The 27,673-nt window shown below is 37.6% G+C and overlaps 1 protein-coding gene across 3 annotated transcripts in view; it reads left to right on the forward strand.

The window, feature by feature from the left end:
- Positions 1 to 27,673, forward strand: part of rcan2 (regulator of calcineurin 2) — a 191,724-nt gene that overhangs the window by 111,834 nt on the left and 52,217 nt on the right. The window contains exon 1 of one of the 3 annotated variants that reach the window (XM_028796835.2): positions 18,417 to 18,710. The exons of the other annotated variants lie outside the window; for them this stretch is intronic. Coding sequence (XP_028652668.1) covers positions 18,624 to 18,710 — 87 coding nt within the window. The 5' untranslated portion in view covers positions 18,417 to 18,623. Of the gene's footprint in view, positions 1 to 18,416; positions 18,711 to 27,673 lie in introns of those variants that run through there. 3 annotated transcript variants of the gene reach the window in all.

The raw sequence follows: 27,673 nt of genomic DNA on the forward strand, positions 1-27,673 counted from the left end.
ACTACAAGCTATATGTCACATATAACAATGTAGACTACTAATTACAGTTTCAATTTAATTAAAAAAGTAAGGTACATTATATAGTTGAAGTTAAGTCTTGAAGTAGGATATGCAATGATTATGTGGTCATATAAACATAAAAAATCTTTCAAAACAAAAAACACATTAACAGGCAAATAAATGAATTTACTAATGAATTTCTCATTAAACCACTAAAGGTCAAGCCAGTGTCTATAGGAAAATCTAGAATTAAGTTAAACAGAGCATAAGCTTGTCATTGAGGTTAAACTTATGCAGTAATTTTAATGCAAATCAAGAAATCTGGGCTGCTTACTTAGTAAGAAAAAAAGCAGAAAACAAATCACTGTCCAAGCTTCAGCAAATTAATCTTTCCTTTTTTGTGTATAGTAATCAGTAATAAAACAATATTTTTTAGTAATGCCTAGTTAGATTTTCCATACATAGATAAAATATTTTACTTTATTTATTTAATGCAAATCAGGGCAGGACTGATTGTTATTTGATCACCTCTTCTTTCCTATTTTACTTCCAAAGTAATCCTGTGTGATGGGTGATATTTTATATAAATGCAAAAGAGCTAAAGTACATTACACACTGACTTCTAGTGACTGGTGACCCTGAAGTGTCAGAGAAACTTTTTAGCTGTGTTATAACAACTGTTTTAACTAACTGTTCTAACTAACAATTAATTAATTATGAAGAACATTTTTCATTGTGATGTAGGACAGTTGCTGTTGGTGATGAAATTGCATTCTTATGGCCTTCTTAACTACACAAAGCCTATGCATAATGAATATTCTGAAATTAAGTGCAACACCTAAGGCAGTGGGCTTTGGCTTTGAAAAGAAGTCAAATAATAAAGCTACATCTGCACTTTTGGTCCTGCTTCATCCATGCTAATTTCATTTATACTTGGAAACCCAAAATTTTCACATGCTTCTTGCTGGGTTACTCGGAGAAAGTGTGTAAAGTTTATGCATTATTTTCTGCTGTATTGTAGTATATTCACTATATTGTTTTTACACATGAAAGCATAAAAATTAAATATTGAGTCTTTTTTGCTTTTATACTATCATGTCGGCTTCATTTTGCTTAGAGATCCCAATTATATACATACAGTATATATATATATATATATATATATATATATATATATATATATATATATATATATATTGTAACAAGACAAAAGAGACAACAACACTTATAAAGGTTTGGGGAGCTTCCCCGTATAATGTCAGCTAATCTGAGAAATCAATTCAGACTATTTATAACAGAATGAGACACAATGGACAATGAAGGCAGGAAATGATGGAACTTTATACATATTTGGCTGGAAGTGAAGTATAGAGAGTATTAGGGTGGAGTTGGAGATGACATTGGAACCTGAAGCCGGAAGTGACATTATTGGAATGGGACGGAATGTAAACAATCATTGCCGAAGTGAGACGATCTTATGGAGATATTCTTCTGAAGGTTTTGAAAGATACAGACTTTATTCTTCCGTTTTTATGCTGAATAAGAGAGAGAGAGAGAGGTTAGTACTTCTTGTTCTTTCTTGTACTTTCTTTCTTGTTCTATCATGCATGTGTGACAATATATATATATATATATATATATATATATATATATATATATATATATATATATATATATACCATGAAAACTTCACGTAGCTCCAAAATGGCAGACAGGACTCCTTTCTGCTCCCCTCAGGAGTAACTCTGCTCCAGCTGCCCATAGGAATGCTGCTCGCATTATTAAGGGGAGGATGGGAAAGCCCTTGGGAGCCTCATCCATATAAGAGTCGAAACCACTCAAAAAGCCAAGGAGGTCAGGCCTGTTGGGGATTGGAACTGGTGTGGTGCTGAGGGTCTCCCGTTGCACGGCAGCATTCAGACCCTAATTTGAGATGGCCCATCTGGGTAGCAGTGTGGAACGTCTTGTCTCTCCGGCATGATGATCATCTTCCTCTGCTGTTATGTGAGCTTCGTAAACTCTGCATTTCATTGACGGCACCCTCTGAGGTATGCAGACTGGGTACTGGACAGATCTCTGTAGGTGGGTACACTTTTTATTGGTCTGATTGCTCTGATGGCCGATATACTTATGCTGTGGCAGATCGTCTCCTCCCGATGGTGTCTGATGTCACTCCTTTCAACGAGCGCATTATGAGACTCAGATTAAAGCACTCTCTGGGTGCCTTTTCTGTTGTTACAGTGTATGCTCCAGCCACGGTGAGATGTCTTGGTGAGTGAGACATTGTATTCCCAAATTCAATCAATGGTTGATGGGTGCCCACAAGATGACACCCCTCTAGTCATGGGTGATTTCAGTGCAACCACTGGCACTGACAGGGCTGGCTATGAGGATTGTTTTGGTCTCTATGGGTCTGGCAACCATGGTGAAAGTGGCTCCATGTTCCTTGACTTTGCAGAAAGTCAGGGGCTGTGGATCACTGGATCCTGGTTCCAGCACCTTGAGCCACATTGTTGGACTTGGTACTCTAATACTAGTGGCACAGTGAAGGAGATCAATCACATCCTTATGGGCAGACGCTACAGGCTCCTGCTGAACTGCAGGGTCTACAGAAGTTCCCAGTTTGTGAATTCTGACCATGACTTGTTGTTGCTACTCTGAAGATCCAGCTTAGGTCCAGTAGGCTACCATCTACTGGGAGAATGAGGCTGGACCTGGCCAGACTCCAAGGTCAGGCTGTTTGTATTGAGTTTGCACATAGTTTTTGTGAGGAACTCTCAGACTTGGGTGTGACTGCCGATTATAATGTGATGTGAGAGACATTCTGTGACAAGATCCTGAAGGTTGCTGAGGGTTGTGTTGGTGTTACCGATGTTTCCAGAAGGAGGTGTTTTGTCTCACAGGGAACCCTGAATATCATCGAGAGAAATCGCAGCACATTGCTTGATGGCAGCTCTGGTCTGTATCGAGAACTTATAAAGAATGCTGTGATGACTCTGAGGCCTGATAAAGAGGCGTTTGTTAGAGGAATCTGTGAGCAAGTAACACACCATCTATGTTTTAGTAAGCATCACATCCTGCTTACAGAAGAACTAAAGCATTACACACATCCAAATCTATTCCTTGGAGAGTCTCAGTCAGGGAGGGTAATGGAATGGTCCTTACAGATGATGCTGCAGTTATAACCTGCTGGGATGGCTACTTTGAACAGTTGTTTAAAGCTGATACTCCTGCTAGGACGCTGGACATCTCTTAGTCCACGGTTCTTGACAGTGATCCTCCAATTAGCTGTAATCACCCAATCTCACTGGTATTGCACAGGTGGTCAACCAACTCAGGGTGGTAAAGGCTGCAGTGAACTTCTCCAGGCTGATGGCAAGGCTTTCCTTCTGGCCTTACAAGCAATCTTTGCTTCTGTTGTGGTATGAAATTTTGATAAATATTTTGTTTGTCTTTATTTGTAACTTAGACAAAGCAATGTAATATTAGTGTTATACAGTGCATCCAGAAAGTATTCACAGCGCATCACTTTTTCCTCATTTTGTTATGTTACAGCCTTATTCCAAAATGGATTAAATTCATTTTTTTCCTCAGAATTCTACACACAACACCCCATAATGACAACGTGAAAAAAGTTTACTTGAGGTTTTTGCAAATTTATTAAAAATAAAAAAATTGAGAAAGCACATGTACAAAAGTATTCACAGCTCAGGTGCATCCTGTTTCCCCTGATCATCCTTGAGATGTTTCTGCGGCTTAACTGGAGTCCACCTGTGGTAAATTCAGTTGATTGGACATGATTTGGAAAGGCTCACACCTGTCTATATAAGGTCCCACAGTTGACAGTTCATGTCAGAGCACAAACCAGGCATGAAGTCAAAGGAATTGTCCGTAGACCTCCGAGACAGGATTGTCTCGAGGCACAAATCTGGGGAAGGTTACAGAAAAATTTCTGCTGCTTTGAAGGTCCCAATGAGCACAGTGACCTCCATCATCCGTAAGTGGAAGAAGTTTGAAACCACCAGGACTCTTCCTAGAGCTGGCCAGCCATCTAAACTGAGCGATCGGGGAGAAGGGTCTTAGTCAGGGAGGTGACCAAGAACCCGATGGTCACTCTGTCAGAGCTCCAGAGGTCCTCTGTGGAGAGAGGAGAACCTTCCAGAAGGACAACCATCTCTGCAGAAATCCACCAATCAGGCCTGTATGGTAGAGTGGCCAGACGGAAGCCACTCCTTAATAAAAGGTACATGGCAGCCCCCCTGGAGTTTGCCAAAAGGCACCTGAAGGACTCTCAGACCACGAGAAAGAAAATTCTCTGGTCTGATGAGACAAAGATGGAACTCACGTTTGGAGGAAGCCAGGCACGGCTCATCACCAAGCTAATACCATCCCTACAGTGAAGCATGATGGTTGCAGCATCATGCTGTGGGGATGTTTTTCAGCGGCAGGGACTGGGAGACTAGTCAGGATAAAGGGAAAGATGACTGCAGCAATGTACAGAGACATCCTGGATGAAAACCTGCTCCAGAGCGCTCTTGACCTCTGACTGGGGCGACAGTTCCTCTTTCAGCAGGACAACGACCCTAAGCACACAGCCAAGATATCAAAGGAGTGGCTTCAGGACAGCTCTGTGAATGTCCTTGAGTGGCCCAGCCAGAGCCCAGACTTGAATCCGATTGAACATCTCTGGAGAGATCTTAAAACGGCTGTGCACTGACGCTTCCCATCCAACCTGATGGAGCTTGAGAGGTGCTGCAAAGAGGAATGGGCGAAACTGGCCAAGGATAGGTGTGCCAAGCTTGTGGCATCATATTCAACAAGACTTGAGGCTGTAATTGCTGCCAAAGGTGCATCGACAAAGTATTGAGCAAAGGCTGTGAATACTTATGTACATGTGATTTCTCAGTTTTTTTATTTTTTAATAAATTTGCAAAAACTTCAAGTAAACTTTTTTCACGTTGTCATTATGGGGTGTTGTGTGTAGAATTCTGAGGAAAAAAATGAATTTAATCCATTTTGGAATAAGGCTGTAACATAACAAAATGTGGAAAAAGTGATGCGCTATGAATACTTTCCGGATGCACTGTATCATTGATAAGAACAGCAATGGTTTGATGTTTAACTAACCACCAAACACCCCCACCCGACCCCAACCCACCCCCGGTTTAGGACTGAGTCAGGATAGTGAAGAATTTTATGACAGGGTCAGGGCAAGTGCATAAAACCATTTTGGCAAGTAATTCTCTGTGGCACTCTCAATCAAACCCAACAGGAAATCCAGACTATCTAGCTGTCATGGGAGAAGGTATGAAAGGTATTGTGTGTCCCCTTTGGTCTGATGTATGGCTGTTTGGGATTGGTTTGAATCAGAGGCCATTCTGTAGCACGGTGAAGAATGTTGATTTACCCTTCCCTTTCTCTCTCTCACACCATCATGATGAAGGAGCATCTCACACACTGAAAAGAAAAGTTCCTCTGGAGCATTCATGGTTAAATAAATGTGCTTGTTACTAGGCTTTACTATGATTCGTTGTGTGTGTCTTAGTCTTTCTATCCTAGTGTCCATTACAATGTTCTTCACGATGTTGCAGAGTTTCAAAAATTTCATGCAGCTTAACACAATATCCTACATTATTTTTTTCTTCTTCTTCTTTTACTTTGAATATTACTCAGAATTTATTATTATTATTATTATTATTATCATCATTTTTGTAGTGAAGCCTTAGTGTTAATATCAGAATAGTACAAAGCATCATCATAATTGTTCATTTATGGCAAGGGGTGCTATAAAATCACAACGTCATTCATTCTCAGACATGACCTCCTACTTCTCGCTGCGAATGGGACTAGAATGCTTTGTAAACAATTCTTAAGTCCTACTCTGATGCAGGGAAAATTGTTATCCTAATGTGACTTTTAGTGCAATTTCTAGGAGCAGTTCTGAGATGCTTGATAAATACCGGCCCAGATCTCAATCCAAATGGGAATTTGTGGGTGAACTTTAAAAAAACCTGACAGAACTTGGGCAATTTTGCAAAGAGGAATGGGAAAAATTGTCAGTGTCCGGATGTGCAAAGCTGACAGAGACCTGACCTCACAGGTTCATGGCTGTAATTTCTGCCAAAGGTGCCTTGGCTTAATAATTACTTAAAGATGATTAATACTCATTTTGTATTTTATGTTAGTAATTAATTTAGACCACTTTGTAGAAATTTGTCTTCACTTTGACATTAAGAAGACTTTTTTGTTGATCACTGTCAAAAAAAACAAGAAATCCATTATGGCTCAATGTTGCATGACAATAGCTTTTGAACATTGTAAAAATTTGAACACCTTATAACCTGCTTATGATAATAGTGGTTCACCATAGCATGAAAGTGAACCCTGAGAATTATTATACAGTATATATACAGGTGCTGGTCATAAAATTAGAATATCATGACAAAGTTGATTTATTTCAGTAATTCCATTCAAAAAGTGAAACTTGTATATTAGATTCATTCATTACACACAGACTGATGTATTTCAAATGTTTATTTCTTTTAATGTTGATGATTATAACTGACAACTAATGAAAGTCCCAAATTCAGTATCTCGGAAAATTAGAATATCAATTAAGACCAATGCAAAAAAAGGATTTTTAGAAATGTTGGCCAACTGAAAGGTATGAACATGAAAAGTATGAGCATGTACAGCACTCAATATTTAGTTGGGGCTCCTTTGGCCTGGATTACTGCAGCAATGCGGCGTGGCATGGAGTCGATCAGTCTGTGGCACTGCTCAGGTGTTATGAGAGCCCATGTTGCTCTGATAGTGGCCTTCAGCTCTTCTGAATTGTTGGGTCTGGCGTATTGCATCTTCCTCTTCACAATACCCCATAGATTTTCTATGGGGTTAAGGTCAGGCGAGTTTGCTGGCCAATCAAGAACAGGAATACCATGGTCCTTAAACCAGGTACTGGTAGCTTTGGCACTGTGTGCAGGTGCCAGGTCCTGTTGGAAAATGAAATCTGCATCTGCATAAAGTTCGTCAGCAGCAGGAAGCATGAAGTGCTCTAAAACTTCCTGGTAGACGGCTGCGTTGACCTTGGACCTCAGAAAACACAATGGACCAACACCATCTGATGACATGGCACCCCAAACCATCACTGACTGTGGAAACTTTACACTGGACCTCACGCAATGTGGATTCTGTGCCTCTCCTCTCTTCCTCCAGACTTTGGGACCTTGATTTCCAAAGGAAATGCAAAATTTACTTTCATCAGAGAACATAACTTTGGACCACTCAGCAGCAGTCCAGTCCTTTTTGTCTTTAGCCCAGGCGAGATGCTTCTGACGCTGTCTCTTGTTCAAGAGCGGCTTGACACAAGGAATTAGACAGCTGAAACCCATGTCTTGCATACGTCTGTGCGTGGTGGTTCTTGAAGCACTGACTCCAGCTGCAGTCCACTCTTTGTGAATCTCCCCCACATTTTTGAATGGGTTTTGTTTCACAATCCACTCCAGGGTGCGGTTATCCGTATTGCTTGTACATTTTTTTCTACCACATCTTGTCCTTCCCTTCGCCTCTCTATTAATGTGCTTGGACACAGAGCTCTGTGAACAGCCAGCCTCTTTAGCAATGACCTTTTGTGTCTTGCCCTCCTTGTGCAAGGTGTCAATGGTCGTCTTTTGGACAACTGTCAAGTCAGCAGTCTTCCCCATGATTGTGTAGCCTACAGAACTAGACTGAGAGACCATTTAAAGGCTTTTGCAGGTGTTTTGAGTTAATTAGCTGATTAGAGTGTGGCACCAGGTGTCTTCAATATTGAACCTTTTCACAATATTCTAATTTTTCGAGATACTGAATTTGGGACTTTAATTAGTTGTCAGTTATAATCATCAACATTAAAAGAAATAAACATTTGAAATACATCAGTCTGTGTGTAATGAATGAATCTAATATACAAGTTTCACTTTTTGAATGGAATTACTGAAATAAATCAACTTTGTCATGATATTCTAATTTTATGACCAGCACCTGTATATTGACCTTTGAGGGAATCCATGAAACTTAACACTGCAAGGGAAATGTGAACTGTGTCATAAAAGTGCTGTATGTGAAAAAAACATTCAGGTTTGTAGGTTACTTTTGGTGTATGCTACTCAGTTATACTTGTCCACTTGTTAAGAGCATATTGAAGCATGACTCATCTGACAAAACCACTAGTAGCAGATTGATTCTTCATGTAGTCTTCTTTTGCAGAATTAGCATACAGTACTCCACTATGAAAAAATGTCTGTTGCGGTTACAAAATGCGTAGTATAGATTTATAAAAGCATTTTTTTTACATATTGACTTGCTCTTGTTGAACAAGGAGAGTGTTTTTTGATGAATCATTTTTATTTCTGTCACTCATCTAGCTTTAGACATATGTGGTCAGATCATTTTTTGAGATAATCACACTGATTCATCAAATATGCTCTTATATTAGAGATGCTTTTAACAGCCACACAATATTTTAAATTTTGAATTGTCATTGGCAGGAATGACTAATCACCTTAATTACACCTCCACCAGATTAATCTAGTGGGTATGAAGTGTCTAAAGCTGTCAGATAATACTTTTAAATTTAATTTTTGCTCAGAAATGTGATAAAAAACTGTTCAGTGTTGTACAAATTTTAAATATACCTACAACCCACAGAATTATGGCTTAAAATTCTCAAAAGGACAAAAAGCATTGTTTTGATTTCTGTGAGGCAAAAAATGCTACAGTCCTGAATGTCTTGCTGGAACTTTGCTCTTGCTCTGATGCTGTACAGCTTGTTTTCCATTTGCTAGTTGGACAATGGGCAGTGGTGGTCGATATGCTGTGGTCTTTAACCTGTGACACACTCTAGTGTGTTTCCCTTGATGTTTCTTTTGGTTTCATTTGCTGATGTTGTCACTGTTCATGTGATGTCTTATATGAGAAGCTAGCAATATAACTGAAAAAAGTGAGCGCTCAGGGCAAAGATGAGTGGATAATTGTTTAAAACATATAAAGCAAAGGATTTAGAGGGTAGTGCCAGTACTAAATAACCTGTATACGAATAAAATGAACAAGCTGATTAAGTTTGCAGATAGCTACCAAGCTATGTGGGATGGCAGCTAATCTATAATTAGCAGAACCATTAAAAAAGGACTTGAGTAGAATACACCTTGGGCGGATTTGTGGCTAATGGAGACTAATGTAAATAAATTTAAATGTATTACACATAGAAAGTAGAAATGTTAAATTCCACAATGAATCCACAATGGGAAGTCTGAAACTTGAAAGTACAGTGATCCCACGCTATATCGCGCTTCGCCTTTCGCGGCTTCACTCTATCGCGGATTTTATATGTAAGCATATTTAAATATATATCGCGGATTTTTTGCTGGTTCGCGGATTTCTGCGGACAATGGATCTTTTAATTTCTTGTACATGCTTCCTCAGTTGGTTTGCCCAGTTGATTTCATACAAGGGACGCTATTGGCAGATGGCTGAGAAGTTACCCAACTTACTTTTCTCCCTCTCTTGCGCTGAGTTTCTCTGATACTGACGTAGGGGGATTGAGCAGGGGGGCTGTTCGCAAACCTAGACGATACGGACGCTCGTCTAAAAATGCTGAAAGATTATCTTCACGTTGCTATCTTTTGTGCAGCTGCTTCCTGAAACGACATGCTGCACGGTGCTTCGCATACTTCAAAGCTCGAAGGGCACATATTGATTTTTGACTGAAAAACAAACTCTGTCTCTCTCTCTCTCTCTCTCTCCCTGCTCCTGACGGAGGGGGTGTGAGCTGCCGCCTTCAACAGCTTTGTGCCGCGGTGCTTCGCATACTTAAAAGCCAAACAGCCCTATTGATTTGTTTGCTAGAGACCTTTGAAGAGGAAGATATGTTTGCATTCTTTTAATTGTGAGACAGAACTGTCATCTCTGTCTTGTCATGGAGCACAGTTTAAACTTTTGAAAAAGAGACAAATGTTTGTTTGCAGTGTTTGAATAACGTTCCTGTCTCTCAACAACCTCCTGTGTTTCTGAGCAAATCTGTGACCCAAGCATGACAATATAAAAATAACCATATAAACATATGGTTTCTACTTCACGGATTTTCTTATTTCGCGGGTGGCTCTGGAACGCAACCCCCGCGATGGAGGAGGGATTACTGTATCCCATATGAGAAGGACGTAGAAGTTTTAGTGGAATTCTCTTTATCAACTTTCAGACAGCGTACAGAAGTCATTAAGAAAACTAACTGAATGTTGAGTTATATCATTATTATTACACTGAGTGCTGTTGTAGCATAATGTGTAAAGTACAACTCAAAGGCAGTTATGCCTAATATTTATAACATACTGGTGAGGTATCACCTGAAGTACTGCATGTAATTTTGGTCTCCTGTCTACATAAGAGACATGGCAGCTCTTGAAAAAAGTTAAGAGAAGAGCGTCTACATTGACTCCAGGTCCGCAGAGTATGTGTTATGAGGAGTTGAACCTTTTCAGTTTAAACAAAATGATATTAAGAGGTGACATGATTGAAGTTTTTTTTTTTCTTTAATTATGAAAGAAATTAGCACAGTAGATCCAAGCCATTACTTTAAACTAAGTTCAACAGGAACATGGAAACACAGTTGGAAACTTGTTCAGGGTAAATTTCTTCCAAACTTTAGAACGTTTTTCTTCACTTGGGGAACCATAGACACATGGAATAAATTACCAAGTATTGTGGTATAGAGTGGGACTTTATGGACCTTCAAAACTTGTACCTTGGGTTAGATAGATAGAATTGGTGATCTTTGTTGGGCTAAATGAATCATTCTTGTCAAAACTTTTCAAATATTCTAATATTGTAATTTAAAAGTAAGGGATTTTTGTCTTGTCCGTTTCGGGACATGGATGTCTGAAATGGAACTCTGTTAGCAGCAATGGCCACCGCTTTCGGTTTTGTACAAGGATTAATGTAAAAGTAAGCAACTGAAGAACCTCTCTTTCTCTCAGTACTGTGGATCAAACTATTAAGGGTTAACAATTGAATGACAATGGAATTAAGACTGAACTTTATTCATTGCCTCTAAATTCCTAGTTTATTTATTATGCGTTTGACTATTGTGAGAAACAGTTAGTTACTCATAATTTGCATTAAATCAGGAAATCCAAGAAAGCTAGAGATTATTCAGCTATAAGTTCTATTGTTACCATGACCTTTCATACTTCTTTGTTGAGAAAAGTATATTTTGACAGTGTCATCCCAACAGGGCAAAGTTACCAAAAGAGTACGTAAATGAAAACAAAACAAAGTAATGCATTAATTCTTGTCATCTTTTGCAGGCACCAAAAATATTATTTGAAGTGAATATCTACTTGCTTTAGATCCTACTATGCACAATGGCATATCCTTATTGCTAGTCGTTCTTGTTTTTATTATACATATCTATACAGTCTGCATCTGAGTTCACATGCTTTCTCGTCTCTCTCTTAGAAAATGTATAATTCTAATCTGGGGTTAGTTCTGCAGTTTTGTACACTATCAGCTATATGGTGCACCGAAGATGGCGTATAACCCATGGCCATCCATGACACTTGCCATTTTTTCCCATGTTGCCAATTGTAAGTTAATGATTTTGGGTTGGAGTTACCATGGTAAAAGTTAATTGTTTGAGTTTGTCTCAGCTTTTCTGTTTCACATACATTTCATTCACATATTGGTACATCAGTTTTTGCTGGCTTTTTCTACATAGTTCTATTAAACTGGTGTCACACTACACATCTTCGAGTCAAAGAGCATATTACTTGCTGAATATTTTGTCTCTGTATCTGTAGATCATACATTTTCAGGGCATGATGGATAATGCAACTCCCTAAAGACTTTTCAGTACAGCTTTAAATAGATCTTTATTACAACGGAGTTGACAGCCAGAAGTTGTCATCGAAGCAGTTCCTTATGACATCCTGTCTCCCCAGTGGCTATAAATTAACACTACAGCAGTGTATCATGGAGTTCCTTTAGTAGGAAAAGCGCTATATAAATGCAAAGAATTATTATTATTATTATTAGTGTTTATATTTTCCTAAATTTTGTCCAGAAGATGTGGCCAAATGAGTGGAGCAGAACTCTAAATTAAAAGGTCCAAGTTTTTCCTAAAGTTATTTTAACTATAGAGGTAAGAGAGACACAAGGATCAGTTTATGGCATCTATGTAATTTGTATGATGCAGCCAACGTGCACGAATGAAAGCTTATTTTTAACTGTATGTGCTGTAAGAGCCCTAGTGATTTAATTAAAGTAGTTAGGAGGTTAATGTGTGTCATTAAAACCCTTTTTACACATTCAGTATTGTTCACAAATATTTTACTGAGAAGGGTTATGAGTAACCATGAGTCAAAGTGCAAGGGAAGTTGATTTGATGTTGCAGTTGACTGCATATGTGAAAGGGAGAATCTGCCACCACTGCTGGAAAAGTTAACCTGTAGAAGTTCCAACATTTCTTTGTGGAAGGAGCTTCTTCACTTTCTTTGTGACCATAGACTTTATCAGTGTATTTAATCAAGAAATTAGATGTTATTTGGGGTTTCGTTTCTATTTTTTCAGCTCTATGTAGAAATGTGTACTGTTTACATAAACCTCCATTTATTAATTTTTGATAAATTTGTGGCCCACAGAAAATTTTACCCCAAAGAAGAATTTTGTGTGGATGTTCATAGTGTGACTCTATTGTTATATCCTGAGTAACATATTTTTAAAAAGACAATGATAGTATTCAATGCAATGTACATACAATAACACATCTGACACAGAGAATGTATGAAGAGGCAACAAGTTTAATTCACGGATTTAGTGTCTTTTAGATTAGTTAGCTTAACCTTTATTATTTTAAGATATGTAGTAAAAGAAGCTACATTTGTATAGATTTTCAAGCTACAGATGTAGTAATGTGACAAGACCACTTTGCAGAGATTTGTTTTCACTTTGACATTAAAGAGTCTTTTTCTGTTGATCACTATAAAAAAAAAATCAAATTAGAAATCCACTGTGGTTCAGTGTTGTATAACAATATTATGTTAAAATGTAGGCTTCTTTTGGGGTAAGCTACTCAGTTGTACTTCTCCACTTGTGAAGAGCATACTCAAGCATGACATACATTGGCAGGTAAGTCTTTTCGCCAAAAAGGGCTTCTTGATTAATTTGGCAAAAATTCTACTAAAAGCATGGTAGTTTTTGCTTAGATTTGCAAACACTTAAAAGCCAATGTTTAACTTGAGCCAATGATTACTAGAAATGTGCTGGAGAGTACCAAATGGAGAATATCATTGTTTTGGGTAGATAGTTACCTTTGATGTGCAGGACACTATGATTTCTGTGATGCTGAGAACATGGATGGAGTCATGAATTTAACATATAAAAATTGATTTTTAGATTTAAACACAGAAATGTGTGGAATTTGGAGATTGGACTGGTGATTTTTACAAAACTTCCCAACTACTTTTTGAGTAATCTGTCCTATCATCTGGAAACTTTGTTCTGATTTGTTGTTTTTCAAGCGAAAGTAATTTTTGTTCCTCTGTCTGTATGTGCATGTGTTTATGCATGGTTTCTTCTTAGCAAATGCACATGCGTTTACCTATTTGCATGAGATATGTGAAATGTCAAAGAAAGCAGAATCAGATATCCCAACCACAACTAAAAAACTAAGAAACATCATCTTAAATGCAAAATTCAGGGCACAACAATTTCCCAATGACTTCTACGAATCTGGTTTTCTGCAAGTTTTGAAAACATACCATAGAATGGACACTAAAAGATGCTTGCAATTAACACGTCAAATCTAAAACCCATCTAAAGAAAAAGGAGAAATGAAGATTAATGTGTGCTCTCCTTCAGATGACAATAGAGGAAACAACCCAATTGTCAAACACAAGATGCCAGTCTGTGGAGGATTTTATGCCTGTGTGTGCAGAGTCAGATGTACTGCTTGAAAAAATGAAGAGGATGTGTTCTTTCTTTACTAAGCGTAGTAAACAGGGTGGTGCACTGCTGGAAAATGATACCAGTCTTCATCAAACTTCTTTCTTCAAAAGATTTGTGGCAAGAAAATCTATGTCATAGTTCATAGATGATAACCGAGATCTTAACACTCTTTGCATTGTGATAGGTGAATAAACATTTGATTGTCTGGTAATTCTTTCCTGTAGGCAGGCCTAATTGTACGGGATGTATTTACTGTAACCGATGCAGTGTAAATTATATTTACTGTAACCGGTATTAACAGTGTTTCCCATGGAAAAATCTTTTTAGTGAATGACATTGGTTGTAAACGGGATCCCTTTTGAAAATTAACAGAAATGTTTTTGAATTTAAAAAATGTTTTGCCTTGTGGTGATGAGGCATGCTGGGTCTACATTTGCCTCTTCGGTTATAAACTCAGCACCAACTAACCTGGCTGGAAAAGCAGGCTTCTTCTCAGATGCAACAAGCCCTTAAATGTGCATCTCTCTTTTGCTTTATTTATTTTAAGATATGTAGTCGAAGACACTACAGATGTGAAGGTATAGATTTTTAAACTATTGATGTAATGATGTACATTTTCAGTCTGTAAGCGTCTAAATTTAACAATCATTAGAAATAAAGTACGTAATTACAATTTCAGGTACTGAAGATGTCATCTTTATGGAGAGCTGTAACATTCCCACCTTATCACACAGGCAGTCCAGTCCTTAAGTCCCTTCAAAACAGCCAGCTGAATCTTAATGACATTTTAGCAGTGGTTACAGACAACACATCATACTGTCTGAAAGCATACCTAGAAGGTTTAAACAGGGTTATGCCCAACGGTATACATTTAACCTTCTTCTGTCATATCATCAGTTTGGTAGGAGAGGTCTGGCAGCACTATGAATACATCAATGATGCTACATCAGTAAAAAAGTGGGTGAAGTTTGCCTTCTACAGAAAACTTGCCAGGAAAAGAAGATGGGTAACCTTATTGTCACTGAAAGAGATTGTGCTGTCCAAGGTCCCCCTTGATGCAGGAAACCACAGATGGAATATCTGGTTCAAATGAGCACAGTACCACACTGAAAATATTCACCTACAAATATTTCTTTTTGGCTGACAACAAATCAGCTCAGGCTGTAACAAACATCCTAGAGCTGAAACTGATGAAAAACTGGAGACCCTAAATAGTGGTGCAACAAACCAAACACAGTTTTGACAATTCTGGAGGGCACTCCCTGTCCTACTGCAGTCTCATCATACAACATAATGGAGATGTGGGTTCCTACCTGATGAACAGAACTGCAAAATTCTATGGTGTTGCTGAAACTGATAAGCGTGTGATGCATTCCACCTGGACTTTGCTAAGTTTTTACATCACTGGAATGTCCATTTTGTGCTTTAAATGAGAGTCTCTCTCCTTCTGTCTAAACTGCCAATTATATTAAGGATGCAAGATAGCATTTTCTAATGGTGACATAGATTTCATTGCCCTAAATATACAGTACTTTCAGCTCTGTGGACTGTGAGAGGAGCTGTAGCAAATATAATACTGTAGCGGTTGCGGTGCCACTAAGATTCATCCTGTCGTAGGAACAGTGGCTATCCTCAAAGACGAGAGAGATTCACTTAGTGAGCGCCTCACAGTCATGTACTTCAGTGGGGATATGTGTCAGAGATGGAAGTAAACCAAATTAGTAAAGCTTCAAGTTAAAATAAATTGCACCGATTAAGTGCATTACGATATAAGGACTGTTATTGTTCTGAATTTATATGATTAATTCATTAGTTTAATCAATGAATTTCTAGCTATTATGTTTGATTGGCGATTATAAATTGGCCCTAGTGTGTGCTTGGTATGTGGGTGTGTTTGTGTGTGTCCTGCGGTGGGTTGGCACCCTGCCCGGGATTGGTTTCTGCCTTGTGCCCTGTGTTGGCTGGGATTAGCTCCAGCAGACCCCTGTGACCCTGTGTTCAGATTCAGCGGGTTGGAAAATGGATGGATGGATGTTACAATTGTGCCATAGTGCCACTTCAATAAAAGGAATTCAAAGTGCTATTTCACTTTTGTTTTATTGTAGCTGTTTCTACATTCTTATAGTAAAAAATGGTAAAAACTCAGTTGTCCAAATGAAGGAGAAATAAAATGGGTAAAACCAAAAATCAGAAAAAATAAGATAGAATTTGTGAAAAAATAAAATGGATTTCGTGTTGCCTTAGATGCATACCTTCTCCACGTGCATTATTGAATAAAAATCAACCTTGTAACAAATGTAAAAAATGTAATTAATAATCCATAGTAACAGAAAGAGAGGAGAACGATAAAGAGTTACAAAGACGGCCACACTGTATAATTCAATACAGCAAAAAAAAAAAAAGAACAAAAGTAAAACACAATTATTGTGGAGTCATCTCTACAGACATGAGTTCAAAATAGAACTCTCCCAAGATGGTGGAGCTTCCAGTTTTGGGCCCTTCTGACAGGATCAGGCGGGTCCAGGTGGATGGACACTGGAAATGGTATCCAGAGGTGTTCTAGCCAGTCTACAGAGGGAGGAAGAGAGAGAGAGGCATTAGAACACAGCACCAACCCCTGCAGCGACAGTAGAATTGCAGTCACTAGGGCTCTTCAGCTTTCCCCTATGCTCACGTGCATTATACCATATACTGTATGTAGATGAACACAAATGAACTGTGTATTTTCTGTTAGACTGAGATTTTAAAATATTTGTTTATCTATTACATAATTGTTCCCATTGTTTGAGAGTATTTTTAAAAAAGAGCAGTGCATCTGCTGCAAGTATTATTGGATCATTAGGTACTTTTGAACTGACAATTTGATTTCTCTGCAGTTGTTTTTTTCAGTTATCCTGTGTATCACTGACTATTGTATGCACCTTTTGTTACATTTGTATTTGCATAGCAAAGCTCTTTTTTGCTTGTACAGAATTATTTTCTACCCTTTATCTTGGATGGAACATTTATTCTTAACAGCATTCAACCAAAAGAGACTCAGAACTGCACCTCTTACCATTTTTAAATATGAAGGTTGTTGTTCAAGAGGTTAGAAGTGATAAGACCTAGATGAACATTTATCTTAATCGAGCAACCATTAAAATGAAACTAGCCTGCTGTGGAAAAAATGGCACCAGGTACCATAATATATGATAAATTCTTTATCTGACAATGTGCTGACAGAACAGACTAACAGAGATGACATTGGTCACAAAGCTGTGTATGAAGCATGAATTTGTTTGAATTTGAATCTTTAAAAAAAATCATTATTGTATTGTTATGTACATATTGGATGCAAGTCTTATCTTAGAATAAGTGTTAATCAATGAGATTAATTAACAACTAGGTTGATGTTTTATTCCTAAGCTGACAGTGGGTGGCCTGATATCTGAGGTTTTGGGTTACAATGTGGGTGTCTACTTTAATCCCAAGACCTAACCACACTGTACAGTAAGCTGCAGTTTTAGCAATTTGCAAACATTTCGATGCAGTTATGAGTTTAGGTAAAAGTATCAGCTAGATCTGCAATGGACTGGTGCCTTATCCAGGAATTGTTCCTGTATTTTATGCAATGATGCTTGGGTAGGTTCTAGTCCCTGAATTCTTGAAATGGATTTAAGTGGGTTTGGGAATTTCATATTATTAATTAAATAGATAAACTTAAATGTTAAATCTTTCAGTACAACAGACACCCTTGCTAACCTGTATTATGTATTTATTTTATTTCAATTATTGTTAAGTTGTTTTGTTTATGTCTTGTTATGTGTCATAATCTCCTTTCATATTTTATAAACACCTCATACTTCTGATAGATATAGTACAGGAATTCTATACAAGAGCTGTAAAGTATAACAGGTGTGGCATTTTTATACCTCAGTTACACATGTTAGTGTACATATTAAATCTTTACACCCCATATTTTGTAATGATGTACACTTTCATAAACATAGTGTACACTAGTCAGTGTATCATTTTTTTGTTTTAATAACATTTCCTGTGCATTTTAAGGAATTTAATCCTATTTCTTCTATTTAGAGTGTACATCTAATTCCTGAAACACTGCAGATGATTTTTTTCTTCTAAATTTAGTACTGTTTATTTTAGCCTTATCCAGCACAGCTAAAGCTGCTGTAAATGTAATGTATTTAACTTAAGCTGCTAACAAAAAAGGTTCTGACTCAATTCTTTGAAAAACACTGTTTCAATTCATTTGTCTGAATTTGTTTTTGGCACATAATCATGTTCAATTTGATCCAGAACATCGCCTCCAGTCAGAAAAAAGATTTTTTTTTAAGGAAGGGAGAGAGAGATGTAACTGATGTCAGCCTGGCTATGATGTCATTGAGGGTGGGGGGTGGGATGTGGTTTGCTATTGCCACTGTGCTGAGTCGCTTCATGCTGCGAGTAGAGAGAAGTGAGAAGACATTGAACTACTATAGTTCACTGCCATAAGGAAGCCAACTACTCGATCATTCGGTACATCTGAATGTATTTTGATGCCAGTCGCCCAACTCAGAAGAACTGATAAATATACAAAGGAATTCAGTACTTTAAAGCCTGCTTGTTTTGTAGGCTAAATTCTGAACTATTTCATAAAGGAGACTGAAAACATGCCTGCACAGACCATGGACTGTGATATCTCCACTCTTATAGCCTGTGTAGTAGATGTTGAGGTTTTTACTAGTCAGCATGTTAAGGTAGGTGCCTGTTGCTTCTTTTAATTGTTTTATAAATGCTTTTCTTAGAATTATATTTTTGCAGACTAACTGAACTGTCTGTATGACTGCATCTTTCAGGTGTACACACACAAATGTCATAATTTTATATATAAATCCATTTTTTATATATTTTAAGCTTAAATTTAAGAGTCATGCAAGGGACCTAGTTGTGAAAAGAAACATTAATTACTTTCTACATAGCTAATAAAATATATAATGGGGCGGCACAGTGGCACAGTGGTAGCGCTGCTGCCTTGCAGTAAGGAGACCTCCCTGTGTGGAGTTTGAATGTTCTCCCCATGTCTGCGTGGGTTTCCTCCCACAGTCCAAAGACATGCAGGTTAGGTGCATTGGTGATCCTAAATTTTCCCCAGTGTGTGCTTGGTGTGTGGGTGTGTGTGCCCTGTGGTGGGCTGGCGCTCTGCCCGGGATTGGTTCCTGCCTTGCGCCCTGTGTTGGCTGGGATTGGCTCCAGCAGACCCCCGTGACCCTGTGTTCGGATTCAGCAGGTTGGAAAAAAGGATGGATGGATGGAAATTAAGTAGGTAAAATAGATGAACAGAATGATACATTAACATGTTAAAAGTATAAAACATTAGTCAATGTTTGATTTATAGTGCCTTTCATAATTACCACTATTATAAAATACTTTTGTAAAGAAAATTAATTTATAGTTCCAAGGTCTACAAAATTTAAGTAATATGAGTGATGGTTCTTTATTTTAATTGTTAATAAGTATTGTATTCAAATTGAAAGTTTTCAGATTTCTAAAAAAAATATTTTTTCTTCGTTATTGTATTGTGACACATACAAGATTTTCAGTTTAGTGTATGTAATATTTCTGTTTAAAGGAGGTAATGTCATTCTAGTGGATACTTAAACTTTAACTATATGTGCTATGCTTTATTGCACATACAATATTACTAGTATTTAATCTACTAAAGAGTCTGCTAAAATTACATGAAATTTTGAAATATTAAAGATAAGCATTGTTTAAGTCATCAGAAACTGTTAATTGCATTATTTTGAAAATATCTGTGGTAACTCAAGCTTTTCCTGTTTACTAAAACATTTATGTGTATCAAGAAAAGATGGATGCATAGTAATAAGATTAATGTTTCTTGCTGTAACTGCAGTGTCTCACAAAATATGAATAAAACATTTGCTACAGATACTTTAATAACTGATATAATCCTGAAAGAAGAAGCAGGTATTAAAGATGTAGGTATCAGTTTATACTGTATATACTCTAATTCAAAAAATGTGGTTTATCAAAAAAGATTACTACTTTACTTTTTTAACTCATTAGCCACAACCATGTTTAATTTGTTTCATATTAAAGCGTTTAGGTAGGTGTTATCTTTATTTATATTATATTTACACATTTGTTTTTGCTGGTCATGGTTGTTTCATTAGAATAATCTTTGTGTTGGTGTTTATATACATTTTTAGAAGAAGTCCTGGCATTGACAAAGGTAAATGTGGCACAAGTACTGAAGCAGTGCATTCTATAAGCATACGTCTGCCTCCCTGTGGCCAGTGCCCAAGGAATTTTGTGCCAATGCAGAGTTTCTGTCTAGCTACTGTGTTTGATGGGCATTGTTTTGTGAAGTAATTCTGTTCTGAATAATACTGACACCTGCTGGTAATAGCATTTAATAGTATAGCCAAATTTAGGTAATTTATATATATCCCAACTTCTATCAATCAGAATTACCCTAATTTTATTTTTCTGATTGTAAAAAGTGTTTTTCAGGTATATTGAAATGGCTAGCTGTCTGCCACTGCCAACACTATGGAGAATGCACTAGAATTTAAAACATTACAAAACTGTATTATATTACAGAAATGTATTATATGCCATCCACCTTTCAGAAAAAAATGGGTATTTTTATTTGATACCAGAACTGAATGAAGATCTGTTTTGTTGATTTATAAGATAAGTTTCTGTAATACTAAAATATGCTTGAATGCACAAATGATCAATCAACATTCATTTAATTACAACAATTCTGTCATGCTTTGCATATATAATATTTGTGCTATGCCCAGTATTTTAAATTGTTTTTATTTTTAAGGTTTGTCAAGCAGTTTTAAGTGAATAGTTATATAAAAAGTTTCTAATAATATTTTTTTTTAAAAGTACTACACTAGGCATATGAATGCTTGTATCTGGTTTAGATCATAACAGCATTATGAATAGTTCTTAAAATACTGTTTGCTACATGGACTGCAGCCAAAGTAAAGAACTTGACAGTGTTTGCTGGTTATCTGTTTTGGCTGGAGTTCTTTCTTCCTCTCAGAGTAAAATTACTGAGCAATATGCAACATGCTAATGTGTTGTTAATGCTTTATTAAAATTATTATATAATGCTTATTTTATAATTATTGTATTAAAGATTGGCTGTATGAGTTGTGAGATAACCAGCCCGGATACAAACCGAATGGACACCGGCAGTTCTAAATCACACATGTTTATTGTTCCTAGGGACCCAAAACCCAAGTCCCGCACACACACAGTGCTTCCAGCACCACAACACCCTTCTACGGGCCTTCAATGTCCATGGACCGCCTCTCTTCCTTCTGTCACTGGAGCTTTGTCCACCTCTAGCTCCCGACTCTAGCTCCCCGACTGTAGGAAGGCAGCCTCTTTTATATTCACCCGGATGTGCTCCGGGTGCTTGATGACATTCTTCTGGCGGCAGTTCCTGGTGTGGCGGAAGTGCCGCATGAGCACCCGGAAGCACTCCGGGTGTCGCTGGAAGGACCTTCCCCCGGCTTCCCAGGTGAGGCAGAAGTGCAGATCTCCCGGGCTTTATGAGACTTGAGGCGCCCCCTGGCGGTAGCCATGGGCCCCCATGGGTTTGTGCCACCTTGCTCCATCCCCGTGGTCCCCTGCTTATCCAGGGCGGTTGCCTCCTCGTGGCCCGGGGAACGTACAGACTGCCTCCCAGTCCTTCCAGGCGTCCCGGCTGGGTCTGGCCCCCAGCCTCCTGCCACATACTGTATGTACCGATTAATACTATTTTTCATTATCAGATTGTTTTTTTGTGTTAATTTAGAGATTGCTTGTATATATATTTCACATTTTACCTGTATTTGCACTGTATATGTTCAGTATGTAGTGTTTTTTTTGCTAGTAAATTTGAAAGTATGCTATATAAAGTACATTTAGTGGTTAATGCAGCTGCCTTGTGAATCAGTGTCTTGTATCTGAATCCAATTCCCATTTGTTGTCCATATGCAATTCTGTGAATTAAAAACAGTAATCCCTTTAATTAGACCTTTTAATCTGTTATGCACAATTTGGTGCAAAGTAAATAAACATGTAGATCACTTTCTAAATCTGCATTCATACACCCCCATTTTTAATAACCCCATTCCTCCTTCAGTGGAACTAACACCATCTAATTCCTGGGCTGAAAGTAGTATTACTATCCTTAGTGATATTTTTGATGCTTTAGTCACAGAGTTCCACTTTTTCTGTATCACACTTCTCTTTTTCTTCTATGTCCAACTCTGGTCTTTTATCATGTCTTGTGGTGTGTCCCTGTTATCTCCACTCTCCTCCCACCCTCTTTTAACTTATTAAATCTGTCTCTGCTACTTATACCTTTTTACACAAAACTGCCTCCATGCTCTTGCCCATTTAGATAATTTGGAAGTGTGACCTATCACTGTCTACTCTTCTTGATTAGAACCTGATTTGTAAGAATATCACTTTTGCTTCTAAAAATTCCAAATTTCCATATATACAATTCATATTCATGCACCTCCTGCATTTCACCATGTATAAATGTTTTGCTGTGGGACCTTCTAATGATCCTCTTTGTATTATTTGTTCTTCTAAACTCTCAGGTACTTTTTTACATATGTATTGGAAATCTTTTCAAGTTTCAGCCTTTTAGCAAGTTGTGCCAAAGTTTCTTTCTTCTGTCTTCTCTTGCACTATACTGTTTGCTTCTCAGGTTTACCTTCTTTTGGATCTTTCTGCTCTATTTCCTCTTTCCAGCAATTTATATTCATAAACTGAATGGAGTTGTCTTTGCTGTCTTAGAAAAGAAAGGTAGAGTTTGTGAAATTTTTCAGAATTTTCTGGCCTACTTCAGAAATAGAAAGGCAAGAAAGGGAATCAAGTTTGTATTAAACAAAAAAAAGGCCATTAGGACAATGGCTACAATGAAAAGGCAAAGTCATGGATTACTTTCTGTAGATTCTTGAAAAAAAGTAAATTTTATTTAGTGATCGCTAAATGGAGAGAGAAATAAATTGAAAGAAGTAAAGCATGCACTTCTTGGTATTGAGAATTTATTGCTGTTATTTTTGCTTCATTTTTTTCTTTGCAGTCAGTGCTCATACTTAGTGTTTTTTAAAGTTTGTTCTTGTACTCAGTCTTTTCTTGTAGGTTTACTTGATTCCTGTTTTTTCTTTCAGTGTTTTCTTTTTATGATTTAAAGTTGAGATAACTTATTATTGAGTTTTTTTGTTATTGTGGGTCATAAAAAAATTCACAGTAATCAGATTGGAATATTTTGTTATACTCATAAAAAGAATAATGTTCCTCCTTCTATTTAGCTAATCAATCCATTCAGAAGCCACAATAATATAATTATCAGAAGGAAAAAAGGTTGGAGCTCAACTTGAACTAAATGTTCCTTCAGTATAATGCACACACAATTATATCAATAAACATTCCCACATATAGGTGACTGAAAGATACCAGATTTTTACCACATGTATATAAACAGTTTGTCTGTAATGTTTTTGAACATTTCTCAGTTTTTTGTTTTTTTTTTTTTTCATTTCTTTGCAGGCATAGTTTTTCCCTAAATTTACTTTGGGTTACCTCAACCTCCCAAAGTTATGTGCATGTTTGTGTAACTGGAAGTTGTAGATTTGAGTGATTGTGCCTAAAATTTAATGTCCCATCTATGGTTGATACCGGTGTTTCTATAATGAAATACACAGTTTCAAAAATTGGATGGATGGATGGATGGATGAATAAACATTATTGTGAATTAGTGTTAAAATAAGGTTTCTAAAGCTTGTTAAAACAGAAGACCTTCTAACTAGGAACAGTGCAAATGTATAAAACTAGTATCCACCCAATTATGAAACATTTTTTCTTTGTTCTTTTCACCTAAAACTGACAAACTAATGACCTATATTTGAAATATGGCAATCATATGTTCTACTTCTTATTGTGGGATAATCATTAAGCTTTACATTACCTATTATCAAAATTGGTTATAACAGGCATGCAACATTTTTTAACAGAGGACTCACATAAAGTGGTGCAGTACAATTTAATTACAATACTTTCAGGGCTCCAACAGGTTATGAATAATATATTCTTAACATTACTGCCTGTTTAGAGTTTGCTTATTCTCATTTTGTCTGCATGTTTTTAACACTACTGCCTGACAGCTCTGAGAAACCAAGGTTCAAATTGAGGTCACTGTTTACGTAGAGTTCTTCACATGACCACATATGGGTTTTTTTGGAGGTAGTGGAGTTTTCCTCTCACATCCAAAAGATGTACATTTTAGATTAACATGCAACTTTAAATCTACCCAGTCTAAGTGAGTATTAGTGTGTGTATGAGAGTTCCATGTAATGTACTGTTGTCTCATCCAGGGTTGGTTACCACTTTTCACCTAATTCTACTGGAATAGCTCATGACTTTAAAACTTGATAATTGGGTGGATAAGAGTGAAGTATTTTAAATAAAAACATTGAAAAGAAGTTTATTCAACATCAGGGTTACAAGTAGTTATGTTCTTTTTCATGAAGGTATTTAAAATTCACCGTTATTAGTCTTCAGAGTTTGATTGCATCCTTGTTTGAGAATGTCAATACTATTTCAAATTGGGAAAAAAAATTAATCCTCACTTAGAGGATCACCTCAAAACATTTTTTTAAATATGGCAAAATATAATTAATAAAAATTTAGAATAAGCTTTTCCTTCTTTGTTGTTTTCAAACATTTGCTCTTGCTGTTGGCTCTGCTCTCTGTCTCTCAGGAAAGGGGGTTTGAATTAACATTTGTTAAGTTTAACTCGATTGTATGGAATGTTATTTTCTTCAAATATAACCTATAAAAAAATAAAAAGAACATGTCTACATGCACATTTACATTGATTAAAATTTTTAGCACAGAATAGCTTGGGTGATGCCTGTTGTTTTCACCTTTTTAAGTTAATTCCAAGTATGCAGAATGATGGGTACTTTATACTAAAATTTCTTCATTTATCTCAGTTTCTGTTATTTTGATATATTAGTGCCAATGAACAAAGATATGTTAAACTTTAAACACCTTTTTCTTTATTTCCATAGTTTCTGAAAGAGGATTGCACACAAGAGTTTGCTTGCACTTTATGCTATGACTAATTATTCATCAGACAAACAAATGTCAATATTTGTCGATATAACTGAAGAATTAAGGAATACTACAACATAGGCTTCATAATTTTTGATTTTAAACAATTAAAATAAAAAATTACTTAATATAAATATAACTATAACAGTATTATGCATATTGAGATTAGTCATGTGAAAGTGCTCTCTACAATTTACCAAAAAAAGTAAGTTATTATAACAATGCAGTGATAAAATCATGTAATGCATCTTAAGCTTACTGGGCTATCAGGTCAGGTTGGGGAACACCCACTACACGACGAAACAGCTTGGGATCCTGGTTGGCAACCCCCCAGAAAGACATGTGGTCCAGTCCCACCCTCCGGAAATGACCCTCTATCTGCCACAGCCAGGTGTTACGTGAGCATCCCCTTGACCTGGTCCAGCCACTTGGTTCCCCAACAATGAGCCGGATCACTCTTGGGGAATTGTGCCACTAGGCCGTAGTGATGTAACTGACACTCCCTCACAATGCAGTTAATGTGGCTCATTCGACACATAGCCAACTAGCGGTACCCAAAGATACCGAAGGAGTCCAGTCTTTGTCTTAGATCAGTGGATAGGGTCCATGTCTTGCAACCATATAACAAAACAGAAAGCATCAGGACTAAAGACTTTTCTTTTGCAAAGATATCAGGAGCGTCACACACCCCTTTCCAGAAATTTCATGACCACCCATGCTCTTCCAATCCGTCTACTGACTTCATAGGAAGAGTTACCAGAGAGGTATAATCCTCTCGACAAGGTCAACACTCTCTCCACAGACAGACACACTTCTAATGGCTGTGTCCAAGGCCTGGATCTTGGCTTTTATCCAGGACACTTGCAAGTCCGAACACTCAGACTCCTCACTCAGTCTCACAATGGCCCCAATCACATTCTGTATTGACTGCAAAGAACATAGCATTGTCGGCAAAGTCAAGATCAGCGAATCTTTCGTCACCAACAGATGCCCCACAGCCGCTGGACCCCACAACCCTGCCCAAAACTAAATCCGTACAAGCACTGAACAGAGTAAGAACAAGAACATACCCCTGACAAACCCCAGAATCAACTGGGAAAAACACAGAGGTCTTGCCTCCACTCTGCACAGCACTCACAGTACCAATGTACAGGTTGGCCAAGATATCCAGCAACTTTGGGGGGATCCTAAGAAATCTCAGGATTTCCCACAGGGCAGCTCAATCAACTGAGTTAAAGCTTTACGAATATTGACAAAGGTTAGAAAGAAACTCTGACTATATTCACGTTTGTGCCCAATGAGAACCCTCAGTGCCATGAGGGTAGACTTCTTAGGCTTAAAACCAGACTTCTCCAGTCGCACGGTGGTTGATGGATGCCTGCGAGGTCCTGTGGTCATGGGTGATTTCACTGTGACCACTGACACTGACATGGCTGTCTGTGAGGATTGTCTTGGTCCCTATTGGTCTAGTGACCATGATGAAACTGGCTCCATGTTCCTTGACTTTGCAAAAGGTCAGGGACGCAGATCACTGTATCCTGGTTCCAGCACCCTGAGCCACATCGTTGGACTTAGTAATCCAGTACTGGCAGTGTAGTGAAGGAGATTGATCTCATCCTTGTGAGCAGACACTGGAGGCTTTTACAAAACTGAGTGTACAGAGGTGCCCAGTTTGTGAATTCTGACCACATACTTGTTGTTGCTACTCAAAAGATCCAGCTTAATGCTAGTAGGCTACCACCTACTAGGAGAATGAGGCTGGACCTGGCCAGACTCCAAGATAAGGCTGTTTCTAACAATGTTGCAAGCAGTTTTTGTGAGGAACTTGGACTTGGGTGCAACTGTTGATCCTAATGTGATGTGGGAGACCTTCTGTGACAAGACCCTGAAGGATGCTGAGGGTTGTGTTGGTGTTACTAGTGTTCCCTGAAGGAGGTGTGTCATCTCGTAGGTCATCCAGGATATCATTGAGAGAGCACATGGCTTAATGGCAACTCTGGTCTATACTGGAAACTGAGAAGGACAGCTGCAAAGGCTCTGAGGGCAGATAAGGAGAACATTTGTTAGATGAATCTGTGAACAAGTGACATGCTATCTATGGTCTACTGACCCATGTCCTGCTTACAGAGGATTTGAAGCATTACACACATGCAAATCTGTTCCTTGGAGAGTCGCAGTCAGGACAAGTGATGGAATAATCCTTACTGGCCTATAATTAGTTAAATTGTCTCAAATACCTTTTTTATATAATGGGACAATATTTCCTAGCTTCTAACACTTCGAAAATATGTGTGTGGGATGTACAGTATAAAGAATAAATGTTACTGCTCCTGGTGGTTTGTTAGTTTTCACCATATTTAATCTAAGCAGAACATATCTTACAGTTTCAATATTGCTAAGTATCTTCGTGATAGTCCCTGTTACTGCTGGGAAATTGTTGACTTCTACACACTTCTGTACTTTTACTTTTATTAAGTATCTCTAACAGGACTTTAAATTGTCTTATTTGTATTGTGAGTGATGTCCTACGCTAGTCTGTCTTCTAAAGTTTCAGTGATGTTTT

This window comes from Erpetoichthys calabaricus, chromosome 3, assembly GCF_900747795.2.
Source record: "Erpetoichthys calabaricus chromosome 3, fErpCal1.3, whole genome shotgun sequence".
Classification (NCBI taxonomy): domain Eukaryota; kingdom Metazoa; phylum Chordata; class Cladistia; order Polypteriformes; family Polypteridae; genus Erpetoichthys; species Erpetoichthys calabaricus.